The 19,991-nt window shown below is 40.0% G+C and overlaps 1 protein-coding gene across 2 annotated transcripts in view; it reads left to right on the top strand.

Annotated features, from left to right (window-relative positions):
* The window catches only part of LOC138268428 (acyl-coenzyme A thioesterase THEM4-like), a 221,023-nt gene that overhangs the window by 118,083 nt on the left and 82,949 nt on the right, over nt 1–19,991 (top strand). The window contains exons 3-4 of one of the 2 annotated variants that reach the window (XM_069218049.1): nt 283–436; nt 11,307–11,417. In XM_069218049.1, the coding sequence (XP_069074150.1) occupies nt 283–436; nt 11,307–11,417 (265 nt within the window). The remainder of the gene's footprint in view (nt 1–282; nt 437–11,306; nt 11,418–19,991) is intronic. The other variant, XM_069218050.1, reaches the window with a different exon arrangement.

Here is a 19,991-nt window from a genome sequence, read left to right as displayed (position 1 = left end):
AGCAGGCAAATAGGCAGATTTAGAAGCACTCAATGAAAGTACCAAGATCACAGTAACAGATTTAGGACTGTGGCTGTGTGATAAAAGATGGCTACATGTAGAAATAATCTAGTAAATGAATATCGACGTCAAGATAGGAGGTCGTTTTCTATGTCAGAATTTTGTCTACTGCATAAAAATCTATAGATTTGTTTACACCATGTGAACCTAGTTTGTAGCAATATAAGGTAGCTCCAATTAATGACTGTTGGGTGCTGTAATAATTTCACTTCCTTCATTCAGATACTGAGCCCACTGAGGTACGAAGCACACGTCTTTACACCAGGAACCTGGATATAGAAGGAACCGGCTTGGAATATGCCATGTTTCTGAACCGTGAAGAAAAAAAAGTGGTCGGACTGTTCCAGATAGGCCCGTACTTGGAAGGGCCACCCTCGTAAGAAAATCTGATGCATTGTGTGTATTGTGTCCTGGTGCTTAAATACAGATTGCTTCCTGTTCTGTGTTTTCATTCCACATTCATCTTAAAGATTTAGTACTCTATTCTAATTTTCAAGTCTCGATTTAATGTTCATTAGGTTTCTTCTTTTTATTTTGGGTGCTGTGCGAATTGATGTTCTGTATGCCAGTAAGGACTAGGCAGAACATTGACCAGGTCCATTAAAGCGGGAATTAAAGATGAATAAACCTGATAGAGCTGGTGAAGTTTGCAATAACGACAGAAAAGGGATTAAATTTAGTGATCTTCCCATTTCTTCAACAAACTGTAGCTTTTACAGCAAATGACTGTACTAATGTTGGTTGTCAAGCAAGGCAGTTCTGGCTACAGAGAAGTAAAAATATGATCCACAAGGATGGCATTTCAGGGTAGATCTTTGGACTTGCGAAAGATGAACTGCAGAGAAAAGACTAAAGATCAGTTGGAAGAAAATCCTAAAAGGTAGATGTTTATGTTATCTACTCCAAGTAATGCGGCTGAATTACTGTAACTTATAAGTGTTTGAAGACACTAGGGGATGTAGGGGATAGAAGTGTACAATGAACTCTACTACAAGGGAAATACAATATTAGTTTATCTGCAGTGTATTTCACGATGAGGAAGACTATGGCCTTCATTTTGACCTTGGCGGTCTTTTGACCGCCAGGGTTAATGTGGTGGTATCAATGCCAACAGGCTGGCGGTGTATACCGCCACATTATAAGTGTGGTGGGTTGGCCGCTGCAATCCACCACATCTCCTCTCATACCGCCATGGTGGTATGAACTGCAGAGCTGTAGATGTGCAGCTCCGACCCGGCGGTCCACACAAGAGCCGGCCTACCGCCATAGTTTCCGCGGCGGTAGCACCGCAACGAAAACCATGGCGGTAGAGCTACCAGCGACAGGGCACCGGTAGATGGCTCCCCCACCAGCAATCACCTGACCGCCCCCCCCCCCCCCCCCCAACAAGTCACAGTGCCCTGCCTACAGCTATCAAATGCCAAATACGCCGTGGAAAGAGTGGCTCTGAAGCACACCCACTGGTACCCGATTAACCCAACAGCAAAGTGTATTTCTGGGTCAACTGCAGAAACTTATTATCAAAGGATTTGTGGACAACACCGCTTTTAGCGGGCTGTATACCTCAAACCCTTTTAATTTCAAACACTACGACATCAACTAGGCGGCAAAGGTACACAAGGGTGCTGTGATTCCTGCAAAGCCATACACTTCTAGTTTTGGAAAATCGAATTTTATTAGGGAATATCTCAGCCTGGTGTCGATAACAGGAAAACATGTGAGAGACTCGGGAGTCGTCGTATCAAGAGAAGGATATGGGGCAGGCTACACCCTTTTCACTTTTGATCTGACGCCGACATGGAAGACGGGGATTACAATAATCTGATAAAAAACAGAAATCTAAAAGCTGAAATACGTTTTAGTCAACCTTTGGCTACCAATGTGAACATGGTTGTATTTGCGCTGTTTGACAGCGTTATTCAGGTCAACCACACCAATCAGGTTGTTTGGCTATCTTTAAAACATTGTACAATGGACACTGTACAGATACTCGTGTTCTTAAGACAGCATAAATATGCAGAGTAATACCGTCAGAAATGGGCGTAGAAAGACCTTGATCGCTAGTCTTTAACACAGATCCACATTACAAGGATGGAACACATTGAGTGGGAATGTTTTTGGATAACGACAAGGTTACAGTGTTTGAAAGTTCAGCACCTTTCCCAGAGCATAGCATCTATACAAAACATGTATTCAAGTATCTAAAGAAAGTGGCTGTTAGGGTCGAGTATAACAAGATCTGGGTGCAGGATCCTCTAGGCATCACATGTGGGGAGCACTGTAATTATTATTTATTACTAAAATGTCTGCTGGTATGACGTTTACAAATTTTCTAAATATGTATTTGAGCGATCTAGTAAACAATGATAGTATTGTTGTGAAATATGTAAAAGAAAACGCGAGGTCTATGTCAAACTCTGTTCAAACAGAATCGCAGTTTGTCAAAAGTGTAAGGCCTTGTAAGGCATATGTACGTGTAACGTTAAATGTCTACAAGTAAAGAATTTAAGCTCAAAATCAGACTATACATTTTCATTCAGCCGACAAGAAAGACATAACATTTTTTTTTTAATGTTAAAATATGACATAAGAGTAATGAATAGGTTAAAAAAAGTGTTTATTACACATATTTTTAGTACAAGCAGTACGTATCCAAACATACTAAAGAAAAAAATAATGAAAGAAAAGCGATTTATCTATTAACTGTTGTAAAACTATACACACAAACATTGGTGTTTGATAGCTGTAGGGCCTCTGCATGAGCCAGTCTGACACTTGGTGACACTTTCACTCTCTTTACAGACAAACTGGCAAACAGTATAACAAGTTTATACTGTTCCGCATCCCCACTGATGAGAGAGAATGAGTCCTTGTTGCAGTTCAGTTGGATCTTAAGATTGATACCATTGACGAGCAGTTTATCTTGTTAGAAAAGGTCTGAATGTATGCGGCCTAGGAGGTCAAACTGCCAGCAGCGAAGTTTGCTCTTTTTATAAAACCCTGACTGTGATCATCCAAAGCTGTAGCTTCGAAATGCCCATAAGTATCTTTGTAGAAGAGTTCGGCTGAAAGCTGAGTGTCCAAGACATCACAGCTGTAATTCATAATGCTCTCATTGTATGCCCTATACGCGTACATGTCCTCACTCTGCGTGATAAGCCAATCCCCAAGGGTAATGTCCACCTGATTAAACATGGTTGCTATGGGATAAGCAATCGTCGCCACTTTAGCGTCGTTCTCTATGTTGGAACCATCCGCTTTTACAATTTTACAGATGAGGTGCAGCAGCGTATTGTTGAGATCCAGATACATATCCGTGGACCCTGACACATAAAACTCTATCGGCGTTAAAGGGGCGATACCTCCATGAAAAAACAGTTTTCAATGCTAGTCTGCGTGGGTTTTGGAGAAAACCAGTCTAACTCCGAATTAGCGCATTCACCCAATGCACAATGTACGAAGGCCATGTTTGTAGAGTGTTCAGCTTTTAAACAAATATTTACATTAGCGCCCCTTCACTTCCTCTTAGCTCTCTTCTTACTTACAGATCTTCGTTTGGGCCCCTTGAAAGTACGACAGTGGGGCTCCATATCCTGCCTGGTTTTTGTAATAATCCCTATACATAGAGGGATCGCCGTATGTTTTCATAATCACCATGATGACTCGTTAATAGTCACTCTCGCGTCGTGGTGTAAAATGAAGTTTAACAATAACTTTCCCATATTTAAAGGACATCGGCTCAACCTGATCGTCGTAGATCATTATCGTTATGGTGTCAAAATGTTTTTTTTTTTTTAAATTGAGACATAGTCTGGTTTGTTGTATTGGATATTAACCATTGCGTTATTTTCACCCTTTAACCGGACCCATCTCAGCAACGGCGAATAACTTTCCCCTATCCTCTGCGACTCTACGATATGGCTATATACGTAGAGTGCATAGAAACTGCCGTTAATATTGGGGCATGACCTGTCCAGTTGTACATGACTTCTGATATGCTGCACTGTTCCTAAAACCCTTCTTAATTTACCCGAACAGTTAAACACCTTCTCGCGATGTAGAGCTTCAAGTAACACCTTCCCGCGATGTAGAGCTTCAAGTAACACCTTCCGTCTAACGTTATCTAACACTAACTGCATATTCGCCTCAATATTGGCTATGGTTTTGGAGATGGCTGCAACCACTGATGCCACAGATGGGTAATAGCCGTGAGGAAACCCGGTACGGATGGTCAAAACATCCTGAGCATGCGCTGTATATTAAATATGGCGTCGTACACTGAAAAAGTATTCCGTGTTTGGGGGTACTGGATTTCTGTTAGGGCTACCTCCCAGTCACCTTTCAGGTCCACGGGTTTATCCAATTTCACTGTATCATTAGAAATTCTATTGTCAGGGAACATGTCCATGAGGTGTTGGTCGGTAAAGTGATATAAAATGGCACTGTATCCATCTTAGTGTCTACAACGATCCCCAGTCATACTCATACAACCTGCACGGAACTGGCCAGTACCCAACTGTTACATTTCTCGGGCCACCCCCGCCATTTGACAAATGCTACCTTTTCTTTCCAGAATCTTTTCAACCCTATGCAGAACATTAGGTACCTTCTGTAGCTCCTCCTAGTAAAAGACACCCGACACCTTTCCACTATGAATATCTCGTCACTAAAAGTCTGTTGGTAGCCCTTCATAAAGACCCCTTTCAGTTTTAAAACCCTGATATTGTCACCTTCTTTTAAAAGTGGCTTCTTTTAATGTGCAGGGATATGATTCCCGTACACAGTTCGCTACACCTTCAACAAGTTATCCAATGTTACATTTACGGGTGACGTTTTGATGGTTCTGTGGTAAGTGGCATTATAAACGTCTATAAAAGCATGTAGGACTTCCACGTAGCGGTAAGTGTTATAAGCCGTGAAATATCTCCACATCTTAGACTTTAAGGTTCTGTTAAAATGCTCTATACCAGCAACTTTTACCTCAGTGTGCATTACAAAATGTTTAACATTGTGCTCTTTTAGTAATGTCTTAAACGTTCGGTTTAAAAACTCTTTTCGAGCATCTGTTTGTAGTTTCTGAGGTGTTCGACCTTTCCTGAAGATGGCTTTAAAGGCATTGGCCACACTGCTCCCACTTTTATCGAATAAGGCTTCTGCGTATGCATACTTAGACATCTATGACCACTAATATGTATCGAGCACCGTTATTGTGTTTTGTTAAATCTTGAAGACTGATTATGTCCGCCTGCCATTGATAATCTTCGTGACCGTTAACGATTGTAGGTCTTCTCTTAAACCGCTTCCGGGCAGGCTTATGGAGTGAATACGCCTCTTCCCCTAATAACCACGTCTTCACCTGGGCTCTGTTTACTGGCTCATTATCAACTAGAGCCCTTCTAAACAGGGTTTTGGTACCCCCAAAACTACCGACATCACTTGTATCGTAATAAAGCTTCCTTAATCCTCCGACATGTTATCAGCTGTTACAATCCATAAAATGAAAGACAAATGTTTTGTGTGAGGCTATTTTATTAAAAAAAATAAAGAATATTAGCAAAGCATTAACACAACATACTTTACATTTTCTAGCTATTGGTCTTTGGGAGGCACTGCCGTATAATATGTTGACTTTTCACTATGCGTACATAGTATGACACATGTTACATACACTACTAGGACCCCACCGCTACTCGGGTCTCAGCATCACCAGTTTTGCAATTTTTATAGATATACACTCAATAGCTCTAGACACGACTTCCCTCTCACCCCGCCTATAACTTTGTACACTCGGGATACTGACAGCATTCATAAGGTTGTACAGTTCTAGGCCTGACAACACAAAACCCTTGTTTGTGAAATAATCTTCAGTCAGGAGCTCCAAATCTGTGCGTAACGTGGTTGTCGGCAAAAGTCCTAACTTGCGCATATACCCTTTGTACACTCTCCAGTATTTACCCGCTGTAGGCATCCACGCGTTGCTACACCATCTGTTTATACATTCAGGAATGTCGCACAGCCCCGTAAAATTGATGGCTCAGAAATGTTCAGATACTGCAGAGTTACAGAGTGTATTTCAGCTATTCTTTCTTTAAGCAGCACATATACCATTCTGGCAATGCATATGTAATCAGGATGTAACTCATAGATATCTTGCACTGAGACATTCTGATTCTCGTCCTTAAAGTGAGTAAGTATGTAGCGTTAAATAACGTAGTTGTGGCCCGCTACCCTCGACCTCTGTATTTTTTAAAACAACCTTGGTGGGGCTAAAGTCCCAATTCTTCTATTTTTATAATAAATATCACGCATTCGTCTTTCTATGACCATTTCTATCAATCTTCTGTCAAAATAGGTAAACATCCATTGCATACGTACGAGTTTTGAGCAGGGTTCGCCCGCGTATCGGATCTCATTGACCGCTGCTGCCAAGACCTTAAACATATCAACGTGGACTTATTTCTTCACCACAGACAACCCATACACAACCCTCAACAATTTATATACCTTGTGCGGGTCTAACCTGCTACATATGTGTCGAATTGTCACTCCTGAGCACCCTGTTGTGGTTTGTTAATTTTATGCACATAACATAGGATATAAAAGGCACGTTTAACACGTGTTCACAACAGTCGCCACAAAACCTTTAACGGGCCATATGGTGTTCTAGGGTGCACCCGGAGTTTCCTTTTCAAAATCTGTGCTATTGTAGGTGCAAACACATTTCTTAGGCGGCTCTTTGTTCTGGCTTGTAATACTTTCAACCTGTTTGGAATAGCATAAGCAGTAAAAATGTATGTTGTAAACCTTTGACGCCGACCCCTCTAGCACCTATTTTTTTGCTGCTGTTTTCTATGGTTCAAACAGAAAGAAAAGACAAACTATTAGTTAAAAGTATGATATCAATTTACACACACCAAGTGTCTATAGAGTGTTTTTTTATTTTTTTTCCTAACCTCAGCATTTTCGCTACACTCTGCGGCTCCTCTGAAATCTTGCGAGTCACATAGGGCCATTGGTACATAAACGGTGTTGGAGTTTACACTCGTCGGCTGTACGACGACTATCTCAGGATCAGGATCCTCCTGAAACCCCCATATCTTCATAGACAGGCAAACTTGGCAGTGCTATACCGTCTTCATCATCTTCAGTGTCGATGAAGTTGATTCCAACATTTAATTTGTCTTTAGAGGCTTCGCTGTCACTGCTGTCAAACTTAATAGGGGATATAATTTGCGGCAAATCCTCGAGGCTGAGGTTTTCAAGTTGATGACAGAGTTCCTCTTGGCAGCCGGTAACGTTGGAAACCCCATCTTTAGGGGCAGCTGGCTGTGCATTCTCATTCATCACCGAAGGTGTTAGGGTATGATAATATCTATTGATAGTGTTCAAGGCCCCTGAGGAGATGTATTTTCTGGTTAGACTGTTATATCTCTTCATAATGCCCTGAAAATCTATTTCAGCTGTGGCTCACGGTTTGACATGCCTCTCTAGCAGGCTCCTTATACGTATTCTACGGGTGAAAAAGGGGCATACTCCTCTACAACACATAGCCGTCTCATGCTCTCCTTGATGGCTCTTATACGATGAGGGGTTACAAGTAATGTTAACCACGTGTCAAGACCGTTTGCAACATTTGAACTAGGACCCAGGCACGTGACTAACACGTGAATACATGATATCACAACACACGTGAGCCATCTACACCTAAGTCAGTTCCGGGGCGGGCTCTCAGCGGTACCGGAAGTCCCGGTAAAGGATGTGACATCAGTTTCGGGGGGCGGTTCAACTGTCACTTTCTAGTTTGACGAGGAAAGGTATCCCTATATTCTACTGGTATCAAATTCTGAAAGATTTAAGCTTTAATGGTCTGTGCAGGTAGACTGAGCAAGGTGTTGTGGATCAAAATTCTGCAAAGAGTTTAAAAAAACAAGTTCTTATTGTTGTAAAAGCTTCTACCCATGCTTAAGAATCTTAAAGTTGAGAAAACTTAATTTAGAAGATGTATGTTCAGTAGTCACACGCTTTCAGTCTCTGTTATGGGGGAAACGGGATTACTTTAAATCCAAATGCTGCCTAGCAGCATACTTTGTTTTTTATGGAGTACTTTGGTTTCATTGTTTCTGCGATCTAATGCTGGGATTCAAAATAGTTTTTAAAAAATTGAAGAAAAAATATTAGGCCTTGACAGATGTCAGGTCGCAAACACAGTGATGTTACCTGCAGGACCCAGAACTGTTCACTTTCGATGAAACATCAAACAATCTCCCACACTTTCTGATCCTCCTTTACCACATACCGAGATTTGAGGGAATTATTTTCTACTTCTACCAAGCTTTAACCCTACTGCTGCAGTTTAAATAGTGTGTCCCTTTGTCACATGAACTTGTGATAGATTTGCCTGCTTCGTACTGATTAGAAAGTAATGTATCAGGAGGTGGGTTTGAAACTAAAGCATGTCAACAGGACCATAAAAGTATTTTTTAAAGCTATGTGAAAAGTGCTGTGCCACTGCACTGCGTAAATCTGACTGCTTATATTACCATGCCTCAGACTGACACTCTGTACTGCCTTTTCACTTGTAGAATAACCCCTTGGAACTGCTAGCAATGGTTTGCTGGCTACCTTGTATCACTAAAATGCTTCCTATGGTCTGAATGAACAGTTCCTTCAATTGTTTGGCCAAACGTTAGGAACATTTACAGATTTATTTTGCTTGTAGTACTCTTGACGTAGTGTTAGAGGTGGGCAAGACACTGAAAGCTGGCGCCTGAAGCCTGGCTCTGCTCGAGATCCCATTAGAACCGCAAGCCCTTAACGAGCTGAGCTTTCATGTGGTTTCTGGTTGACATCCCTGCTCTATCTTCGTTCACAAGGTGGCAAGAACAAATCATTAACATATGAGGTAAAAAGAAGAGAAATAAATACCAGTTTAGTGGCTAATTTGTAAAAAAGAAAAAACAGAAACCCTGGCTTGCTCACAGCTTCCCTGCTTAACCAAACTGTGTGATCTTTGGCAAATATTTTATTTTACTGATCCTCCTTTTTCTTCACTATTGCTTATGAAATCATCTTCAAATATGTTAAGAATAGTAGCAGTGCATAAATGTACTGCGTTTGATTTAATAAAGTATAATGCTGCTCTATCTATAAGAATATGGGCAACACACAGGGTTCAAATGACAACAGTATTGCCTCTTAGTTCACTAATGGCACTGTCACCAGGGTGGAGGCGGGGCAGGAATGGTTCTAAGTTCCTGTTTAGAAGCTCTCTCTTTTAATAAGTACTTATCATTGCAGTGCTATAATGTGACATATTCATGTCAAAGAAACCATATGTTAATGAAATACACTTTTATTAATTTTGAGGTGACATTATCATATTTCATATGATGTCTGCTGTATGATTTACATGATAAAATTCTCCAGGCTGGGTTCGTGCATGGGCTTTATGAGCCAAGTCAAACCCTTGGCTCGACTCTGGCTCAGCTCCCCTGTTTATTTGTTGGCTCGCCCACCTCTAGTTAGTAGTATATTTTTTTTGTTCCTCTGGTATCTAGTTTCAAAGGTATCTAGTAAACTAGGAGCTACGAGGGGCTTAAAGTAGACTTGAGAAAGACACTGAAAGGCAAACAGTTCCATTTTAATCTTCAAATAAAAAAGAGCAGTTAAAATATATCACTGAAAACTCAATCTACACGTTTATCAAAAGCGACTGGCAAATCCAAACGGGTTGTCGGTCTTTTTTGTTTTGCGGAAAGTTGAAGGCATTGGTAATAGTGTATTGTAGAACAGAAACCGGGGTATGACAATCATCTTTATGAAGGCTATCCTGTTGACTATCGGTAGTAGTCATTTTATCCATTTCTCCATTTGCTCTTTCATTCTGGTAAACATGGTGCCTTAATTCTTCCTTATGACTATCTCAAAGTTTCTGTGGATTCTAATCCCCAGATGTCACAATGAGTCATCTCTCCAGTGGTGAGGTTAATTCAGCTGGGGTTCAATTAAGAGAAATCTATCCAAGAAGATTCTTGCTAAAACATTAGTCAGCAAATTCAAAAGTTATCTTCCACATTGTGTACATACAGATGAAGAAGGATCCTTTCCACTAAGGGATCTTGCAAAAGATGATGTTATTATTGGTTTTGTTTCAACATGTATTTCCTGCCCTGCAACCCATTTTAATTAAATAAAGATGCTTCTAACTGTTGGATCACATCAGTCCTACCTTCTCCAGAAATGAATTGTATAATCCATTAGATAAATAATTCATTTGACTTCTGGGAAGAGCAAGTACTCCTGATGATGGTGTGGACGTGGTGAGTGGGAAGGGAAAAGAATGGTAGTTAGGGGTGGGTGACGTGTGGAGATAGTGAGTCAGGCATAGCGGACTATCCTATTGAGAAGAGAGAAGGCATACTTTTCTGGAGACAGTTCCAGTATTTATAGCGTCACTATGTTTCATTAGCTTTTATCAACTGTCTTGAAATGTTTTGAGACCCATGTCTTCATGTGGAGCAAGAAGTATATTTGGTAGGCTTCGCTGAAACTTCATCTAACTGTAATGGGATAAAACTTTTGTTACAAGAGTCTGAGTTGATTAGGCAGTTATGGTCTCTACCTCTGTCTTTTCAGGGCACTAGCTATGTCAAATGTAGCTTCTAATACCCTGGTCTGATTATCAGAAAGGCATTTCAAATTGTAAGTCAAGCAGGTGCTTGTCAGATAGGTCAGTGACAGAAAGAAAGAAAGAAACGACAATAGATTTGGGCCTATAAAAACTGCCAAATTTTGGTACTGTGGCCTTGCTTCATCCTTAGTTTTGTCTTTCCTTTCAGTGTTTGTCAGCAGCATCCCGTTTATAGCACTGTAGTGTGTGCACAGCCATGTAATACCTTGATGCTCTTCTTTTCTTGTCCCAGCTATTTTGTAATAGGAGGTGCTACTCTATTAGATATACAGTAGGAATCATTCACAGAGTCAAAAAATTAAATTTGATTTGTTAGATCTGTATTGATGTATTTAAGAAGCCGAAAACAGATTCAAGCTGAACCATTTTTGGACTTCAAAATAATCCAAGGGATAGATGTGAGAGACATTGAAAGAAAATAGGTGGTTTGGCTGTTTTGTGGGGAGGTAGGATCAAAAGATAAGGATAAAATTATAAGCACAATAATTGAACTGGTTATGAGTTTTCACTAGAAAATAAACATGTTAATTTTTGCTGTTTCCTTCTTTAACTTCAGCTTCATGCATGGTGGCTGCATTGCAACAGTTATAGATGTTGTAACTGGCACATGTGCTGTCTTTACCGTCGGCAAAGTGTTGACAGCCAACCTCAACATTAACTACAGAAAGTAAGTATATCTGTACATTTAAGGTTTTGTCATACAACACTGCCTCATCTGTGGGGATTCATGTATTTACAAGAAAAAGAAGTTCAGCACCATACAAGGCATAGAAGCTACACGTGAGATAGGAAAGTTAAGGCTGAAATGGAAAGCCGAAAGGGCTAGGGGTTGGAGCAGATGTTTCATAGAATCACAAAGCTTTAGTAGGATAGGAACAGATTGTGGTACAAGGAGCTATGAAACAAATCAGACGAACAGCAAGTCAGTTGTCAGACATATTTCCAGTTTTCGTATATCACTGTGTATCGAAGTCGGTTTTGCTCCAGTCATTAACACCATAATAAATGCTTGCACTTCGTAGAACATGTTCTAGTCAGCATATGCAGGTATGCTTCAGACACCATAATATAAATTGAGCTAAAAAAATCTACTGACCAATGGCGAGTCTTAGTTGATCAGGTCGAGCTATTTTTAGGACTTACACGCCCCTTCTGCGAGTTGACACTGAACTGGTGTTCTGTTCAGTTGAAAAGTGGAGGGGCAATAAAAGATGCATTTAAATCTTGTTCTTACGTCACATTTGCTCTGTGTTCAGAGACAGGTCAAAAGTCAGTTTGTCTTACAATTCATTTTCCTTCTGACTGCAGAGTTCCAGGACTTTGTAAGCTGAACTGTATGACCTGCTGTTTAGAGTGTAAAATAAATGGATATAGGGTTTTAGGCTTTCACTAACACACAACATTTAAACATTTCAAAATGTATTTCAGTAGTTGTGAAAGCCCATTTTTTATATTTCTGTGTGATAAATAATATTTTAGTAGGATGAAAACAAGTCAGAATACTTTACATGTTGATGTGCAAAGGATATGTTTTCTGAAACCCAATTTTCACAGATTGTTAATACACTATATAGTTTTATCAGTAAAGCTGCAAGTTAATGGAATGGTTTTTGGACATTTCTTGGAAATTTACTTTGTGTAGATGGCAATATGCTACCACGTCATGGTTTAGTAATATATTTATTAAAAGTGAGAGTTTAAACAAACTAAGAAACACTCCTGCCCTGACGGCATTGCTGTTAGTAAAATAAAAGAAGTCATGTGTTCCCTATATGTGGGCTAAATTCTTGTGATATATGCCGAAAACTTTAGTCTGCTTAAACAAAAGAGTTTTTTTTGTACTGCAGAAATGCTGAGCTCACATACTTGAAGGTGCAGTCATGTGTGGAAATGAAAAAAAAGGCGACTCTTTTGACTATTTCCCTAGGATCACACAATTTGAGATGCGTTTACTGGTCAAGTACATTACAGTTAGGTCGAGTAGGTTATTTAAGTTACTTGACCTGCAGGTCTAGTAACATTTTTATGATTTTTCGAGGCCTGATGTTGTGATGTTGCTTTGTGCGCCCTAAGTGGCAGGGGTATGCTCAGATGTGGGTCCCTTGCTCGCTGTGCCACTGGATTCAAGCTAGCCTGGCTGACGAAGGGTGATACCCTGAAACCGGTCCCAGGATGGTTGTTTCCTGTCCAGGGAGGACCTGGCCTAGCAGTTCGGGCTGGACTGTTCCCACTGGGGAACAGGGTCAAGACTGATTTGCATATGGCTGGGTCCAAACTGGGGTGACGTGTGAAGCAAAATAACGACGGATTAAACCCAGATCTGTGACTGGGGTGAGTGTTTGAAAAGTTTCAACACTCCGCCCATCATTTTATTTTGTTTTGTGATGAACAATAAAAATACCTTTAAATCTTGTTATCTTCTTGTCAGAGTTGTTCTGCATTCAGATACAGATATCAGGGGGTGGAGCCTGAAGCTGCAGAAGATAGTGGCTCTTTGTTAGAGCTCCAATGATGGAGGTGAGGCCGCAGATCACCAACATCACACCCGCGTACCTCGCCTCCCACCAACAACAGACTTTGCAATCAGAATCTACAAGGAAACGTTTGAGATCTGAAACTCTGCCTGAACTTGCCCCTTTCATAATGTTTCCCAATCGCGAACAGGGAACGACATCCTGGGCTGCAAAAGATGGCGGTGTATCAACGTAATCCTAAAACAAAGGGTGAAGATGTGTCTTGACTACCTCTCTTTGGTTTTGCCCCGTGCTTTATTGCACTGAACTATAGTATCGGGTTTGGTTATTTCAGCACCCTATTGTGGATACCTACCTGCCCTCAGTGGATGCCGTAAAACAAAAGTTTGGAATACAAAAGACTGTCAATATTGAACTAAGGTGAAAGACGGATTCCACGGAGAAAGATGGCAGTTCTTTGTTGAACCAAGGAAACAAAGCTCAGATCACAAATCAGCCGCCTAACCTATATCTACCTTGCTTTTATCATAACATCAACCTGGGGCAATGCTACTTGAAAGGGTTTTTACTTTTTTCAAAACCTTGCCAGTATTGAATGCAGTAAATTTAAACCACCAAAAGAAAGCTCTACAAACTCCTAGAACAGAAGGTGAGGATGCGTCTTATTTACTTCTCTCTCGTTTTTCCCCATATTTTGATGTATTGAGCCCTCGCAGCCGGTCTGATTATTTTTAACGCTTTAGACTGGATAGTTTCCTGATCATTTCTGATCCTGCAACAAGAACATGGATTATTAAAGACTTTTATTATTGAAAAAGTGTGAAGGCCAATCTTCGAGGGGAAAGATGACAGCTCATTGCTGAACCAAGGAGATCATGATGAGATTGTAAATAGGCCGCTTCACCCATATCTACCTCGCCAATTTAGCATTTAGCGAATTCAGACTGCCAGAAGAACGCAATGTTTTATGTCATAGAAGATGGCGGCATAACGCTAATTCCTCTATATTTTGGGTGTTCAATACTTATTTTCTCACATATCTGCATCCTTAATTGTAGTGAACTCTCACTATAAAGGACTGTTTTGTTTTGACCACTGTATATATTACTTTTTTATGGCCATATGACCTATTGAATATTTTTATTAACAGGCAGAAATTATATCACCTTGGGCATTTCACTTGGGACAAACTAAGTGTAACTTGATGGACTTTATTGTCCTATTTATCTACACAAAATAATATCAATCTTGAGCTACAGAAAATTTGATTTCTGTATTGAATTCATCCTTATCAATTACGGTATGTGATATAATTTTATTGACAGTGTATCCTGGGTATCACAATTGCTCAGTTTGTCTGTTTTTTTCCTCATCTACCGTTATTTGCATGTCCAAATTTAGACACATTAGACAACTACCCTAAAGTAAAGCCTTAGTGTCAAACTATTCTAATAATAATTCTTTGAACACAATGGCAAGTTATCCACATATTCCTACACCAGCTATGGATACTTTACTTAAAGAATTGCTTGACATTAAAAACTCAATTTTATCTGTGAACACAGCAGTGTCTGCAAACACTCTAGAAGTACAGGTTTTAAGAAGAGAAGTAAATCCGTTTCAATCTTGTACACAAATGATGGAAGGTTAGGTAACGGAAGTTGAATCTCGCATTCATAAACTCCCTGAAACTGGTCAAGATGTTTGGTATTTACAACAAAAAATGATTGACCTAGAAGACTGCAGCAGAAGAGACAATATTAGAATTATAGGTCTACCTGAGCAATCAGAAAAAGATTACATTTCACAATTTTTGACTAACCTAATGAATATCAATTTCACTCCTCAACTGCAATTTCAACGCATTCATTGTGTACGTTCTAGGACCTCTAATCTTACCATACATCCTTGCCATTGTCTTAGCTGGGCGCTTACGACACCAACACACTCTTGAGCTCATCTTTGAAGCCAGGAAACAAAGCCTTATACACCTTTGAGAAATCACAACTTATTATTACAGGAACCTTCTCAGCACCAACCAATCTCAAAAGGAAACAATTTTTAGCACTCTGCCCTAGACTAAAAAAAAAGACAATAAAGGGCCTCATTATGAACCTGACGGTTACTAGACCGGCAGGTTCGAAGGTGGCAGTCGGACCGCTGCCAATGTGGCAGTCCGATTGCCACATTACAACCCTGGTGTCTGGGCTACTAGGTAACAGCCAGATCTGCCAGTATTGGAGAGCATGGCGGTCTGGAGATGGTATCAGTCCTAATCTGCCAACACAGCGCTGCCCTGGGGATTACGACCGCCTACCTCTGCCAGCGGTTTCCTGGCAGTATCACCGCCATGAAATGATGGCGGAGAACAGGTGCAGGGGGCCCGCGGGCAGCATCATCGCAATTTTCACGGACTGGTTTTCAGACAGTGAACATTGCAAGGGTGCTGGTGCACCCTGCAGGCTACAGCACTGCCGCCGGCTCGATTATGAGCCGGAGACAATGTTGTAGGCTGTTTCTTGCTAGGCCAGTGGGTGGAAACTCAGGTTTTTGCCCACTGACCTAGCGGGAAACTCTTAGTAACTCCAGTGGGGGGTTGCCATGTAGACAATGGCCACCATGTCGGGAGCTTGGCAGACAGAGTTTTCCATCTGCCAAACTCGAAATTGGCCCCAAAATATGGACTCCTAGGATTAGCAATCATAATTATAACGTTTCAAGGGAATACCAAAGAATACTCAGACCCTCATGACCTAGAATCTTTTCTAAACAATCTAGATGAAAAATAATCTGAAATGGAACATAAATCTTCCTCGCCTCTACCTGCTCGAGACCCGACAACTGCTTCTACTTCACACTCAGATGATCGAGGAATATAGGAAACTGTTCAACATAATTGGTCTCATGGCGGTAGATTAAAAGTATGGAAGAATTCTCAACCTAGAGATAAATCTAGATCACCTTATGTATCTTTAGGTATAGACATTGTTTGATTTGGTTGATTGCACTTTGTTGAACATAAATTTAATAGTCAGATAAAAAAAAAAAAAAACATTTTATGTACATTTGCAAATGTTTTTTTCCTGCAGTTGTTTTTGTAGGTAGAATCTGAGGTGCCTAAAATTTTTAACTTTTGTCTTGCACTGGCACTACCATCCTCGCTTCCTCCTCACTCCATGCCGTCCGATACTCACTCTCTTAGTCTAAAGATAGTTTGTTTGAAACTGTACATTGTTGTCTTATCGCCTTGTGTTGGACAATTTTCTTACATTGTTTGTTCATAGCTTTAATCACTTATTAACCATATTTCTGATTGGTTATAACTTTATTGTAACTTCTCTTCATCCTCTTGTTGTTTGTTTCCTATTCAGAATTGTTAGACCTGACAGCCTGAGGGTGGTCATCCCCAAACGTTCTACCTGCCTCCCTCCATTTTTCTGACCTTGTTTTTGCTGGTTTTAGGACTCTGCTGACCAGTTCTAAAGTGCATTTGCTCTCTCCCCTAAACATGGTAACATTGGTTCCTGCCCAATTGGCATACTTAATTTACCTGTACGTCCCTACTAAAGAGCACTACATGTGCTCAGGGCCTGTAAATTAAATGCTTCTAGTGGGCCTGCAGCACTGATTGTGCCACCCACATAAGTAGCCCCTTAACCATGTCTCAGGCCTGCCATTGCAAGGCCTGCGTGTGCAGTTTCACTGCCACTTTGGCTTGCCAAGCCTTACACTCCCCTTTTTCTACAGATAAGTCACCCCTAAGGAAGGCCTAGGTAATCCATAAGGCAGAGTGCTACATAAGTAAAAGGCAGGGCATGTACCTAGGTGTTCTACATGTCCTGGTAGTGATAAACCCATAAATTCGTTTTCCACTACTGAGAGGCCTGCTCCTCTCATAGACTAACATCAGAACTGCCCTCATATACTTTTAAGTGGTAGATTCTGATCTGGAAGGAATAGCCCTGTCATGTTTGGCATTGCCAGAATGGTAATCGAAAATCATACTTTCTGGTGAAGTTGGATGTAATATTACTTACTTTTAGAAAGTGGGCATTTCTCTGCACTTACCTCCATCTGTGCCTTAAATCCCTGTCTCCAATCCACTCCTGGTCTCTGCTGGTTGAGAGCTCCCCTTGTGCATTCCACACAGACAATCATAAACAAAGGAAACTGGGTCCCATCTGCATTCATCTGCATACTGAATGCGTCTCCCTGGGTAGGAAGGGTGGAGGGACTCTCTCTTACACTTCAAAGGTGTTTTCACTGTGTTACTGTATGAGTTATTACACAAATACTTTACACATTGCTTTCCAAGTTAAGCCTGCCTGCTCTGTGCCAAGCTACCAGAGGGTGAGCACAGGATAATTGTGTTTGTGTTGTGACTTACCCTGACTAGGACTGTGGTCCCTAGTTGCACAAGAGTGTCTACTTCTTCCAAATAGAGACCCATTTTCTAACAAGAATATATTACACTTTTATAATTTATTTTCCACAGATATTTTCTTTACAGTTCTTTATAGACCAAAATGTTATTAATGTATTTTGATCTCATATTTTGTTATTAATTTCTTCTTCTCTCTCATTCCTTCTTTGCTTCTGTTTCCCTTATTAGTTGCTATATTTACTTATCTTAACCATCTTCCTCTCTCTTTCCCTTAACCTTTTTTCTTTCTCTTTCCTTGCTTTTACATCATCTCATTATGCAGCCTTCTCAGACAATACCACTAAAGACTGTATCTTTAAATGTTTCACACATTTCTTTAAGAGGAAAAAAATACTTGCTTTACTTGGTCAAAAACATGGCATATCATTACAAGAAACTCATCTTACTGCAATAGAAAGCAATACATTGAAGAGAGATTGGATTGGACACGTTAAACATGCCAGTATCACTTCTGACAAGTCATCTGCAGTTTGTACCCCTACACGAAAATGAGGTGTTGCTATCCTTTTTCATAAAAAATGACCTTGTAAGATCACACAAACATGGGAAGCCTTAGAAGGAAGATATATTTTTGCCAAAATCTGAATAGGTAATAATTATTTGATTGTTCGATCGATCTATGCCCCTTCTGACTCTGACAGTATTCATTTCCAAAATTAGTAAATTATTATCTTCTTTTGGATCCACTCATATATTTTGGGAGGAGACTGGAATGTAACTATTGACCCATTTGATGATAGATCAGCGAAGTCCGATACTCACCGTACCAGTGACAGACATATTCTACTTGGTCTCAATAAAGATTTTGAACTCCAAGAACCTTGGAGACTTCTACACCCAGAGGAAAGGGGCTACACTTTCACGTTGTGCCAACATTCAATTTGGACCAGAATTGATTACCTTTTTAACCTTCCCTTCACTCTTACGATTAGTGTTGAATACAGATATTATCCCTTGTAGTCTTTCAGATCATGATCTCATAGTTATGTACTTACACATAGGTCTGTCCCAATCTCCTAAATCTACATGCAGATTTAATCTCTCTCCCCTTAAGAAAAAGCTAAATCTGCTTACATGTTGAACAATTTTTGAAAGATAATAGAAATTTGGTTAACAATGCAGGTATTTTATGGGGCGCGGGTACAGCTGTTATAAGAGGTTTGGTTATGATTGATTCTGTTGTTACTAAAAACAGTTAAATGATGATAGGTTAAATCTTGAGAGAGAAATATCCAATTTTACAGCTGAATATTCCTGAATGGAATCTCCAGAAATATTGAGGAAATTACTTTCTGCAAAATTCAAACTCAACAATTTATATACTTCTCATGCTGAAAAATATTTTTTCTTATTCGTCAATGTCACTATGAAAGAGGAGAAAAAGCTGGGAGACTTTTAGCTTATCAACTACGACAACAAGAATCTTCCAGAGAATTCACAGCTTTTAAAAGTCCTAGAGAAGATTTACTTACTTTCCCTTCTGACATATTGTCAGAATTTCAAAACGTTTATGAATCTCTTTATACCTCTCTAAGTTGTTTAGATAATAAAGATAACGACATATATGTTTTTGCAAATATTCATCTTCCAAAATTATCACAGGAACAAAGAGAAAGTTTAGAGCGGGAAATCACAACATAAGAAATATTTCAGGCTATTGAATGTTCTGCTACTGATAAAGCCCCTAAAGAAGTTGGCTTCCCTATTGAATTCCACAAAATTACCAAAACATATTCAGTCCCAATCTTCAAATCAGTGTTTAATGGAGCACTTCGCATAGGGCATTTACCAGCTGACTTCCTACGAGCTTGCATCACTGTAATCCCTAAACCCGGTAAAGATCCCTTAGAATGCTCCAAATACTGACCTATTTCATTGATTAACTCTGATGTTAAACTACTGGAAAAAAGTCTTAGCTACTCTGCTTAATTTGGCTATTACATCTCTTATCTACTGTTCCCAGGTTGGTTTTGTTCCATGTCACTCTTCTACTATTCACCTCCCTATAATATTACATTTATTATGGCAACTACATAATAATACAGAGGAGAATGTTTTTTTATCCTTTGATGCAGAAAAAGGTTTTGACAGGGTGGAATGGGGATATTTGTTTCAAACGAAGGAAATGACTGTCATCGGAAAAGATTTTATCACTTTAACTAAAGACATGTGTCCTTCTCCTACTGTTTCTATGACATGTAATGGTTTTACCTCCCCACTTTTTAATATCTTTCGTGGTACCAGAAAGGGATGTCCATTATCTCCATTGTTATACCTTCTTGCTCTTGAACCATTAGCCACTGTGATAAGCAAAATGCAAATA

This window comes from Pleurodeles waltl, chromosome 12 (assembly GCF_031143425.1).
Source record: "Pleurodeles waltl isolate 20211129_DDA chromosome 12, aPleWal1.hap1.20221129, whole genome shotgun sequence".
Classification (NCBI taxonomy): Eukaryota; Metazoa; Chordata; class Amphibia; order Caudata; family Salamandridae; genus Pleurodeles; species Pleurodeles waltl.
The sequence above is the reverse complement of the archived record's forward strand: the minus strand, read 5'-3'. Positions and strand labels throughout refer to the sequence as shown.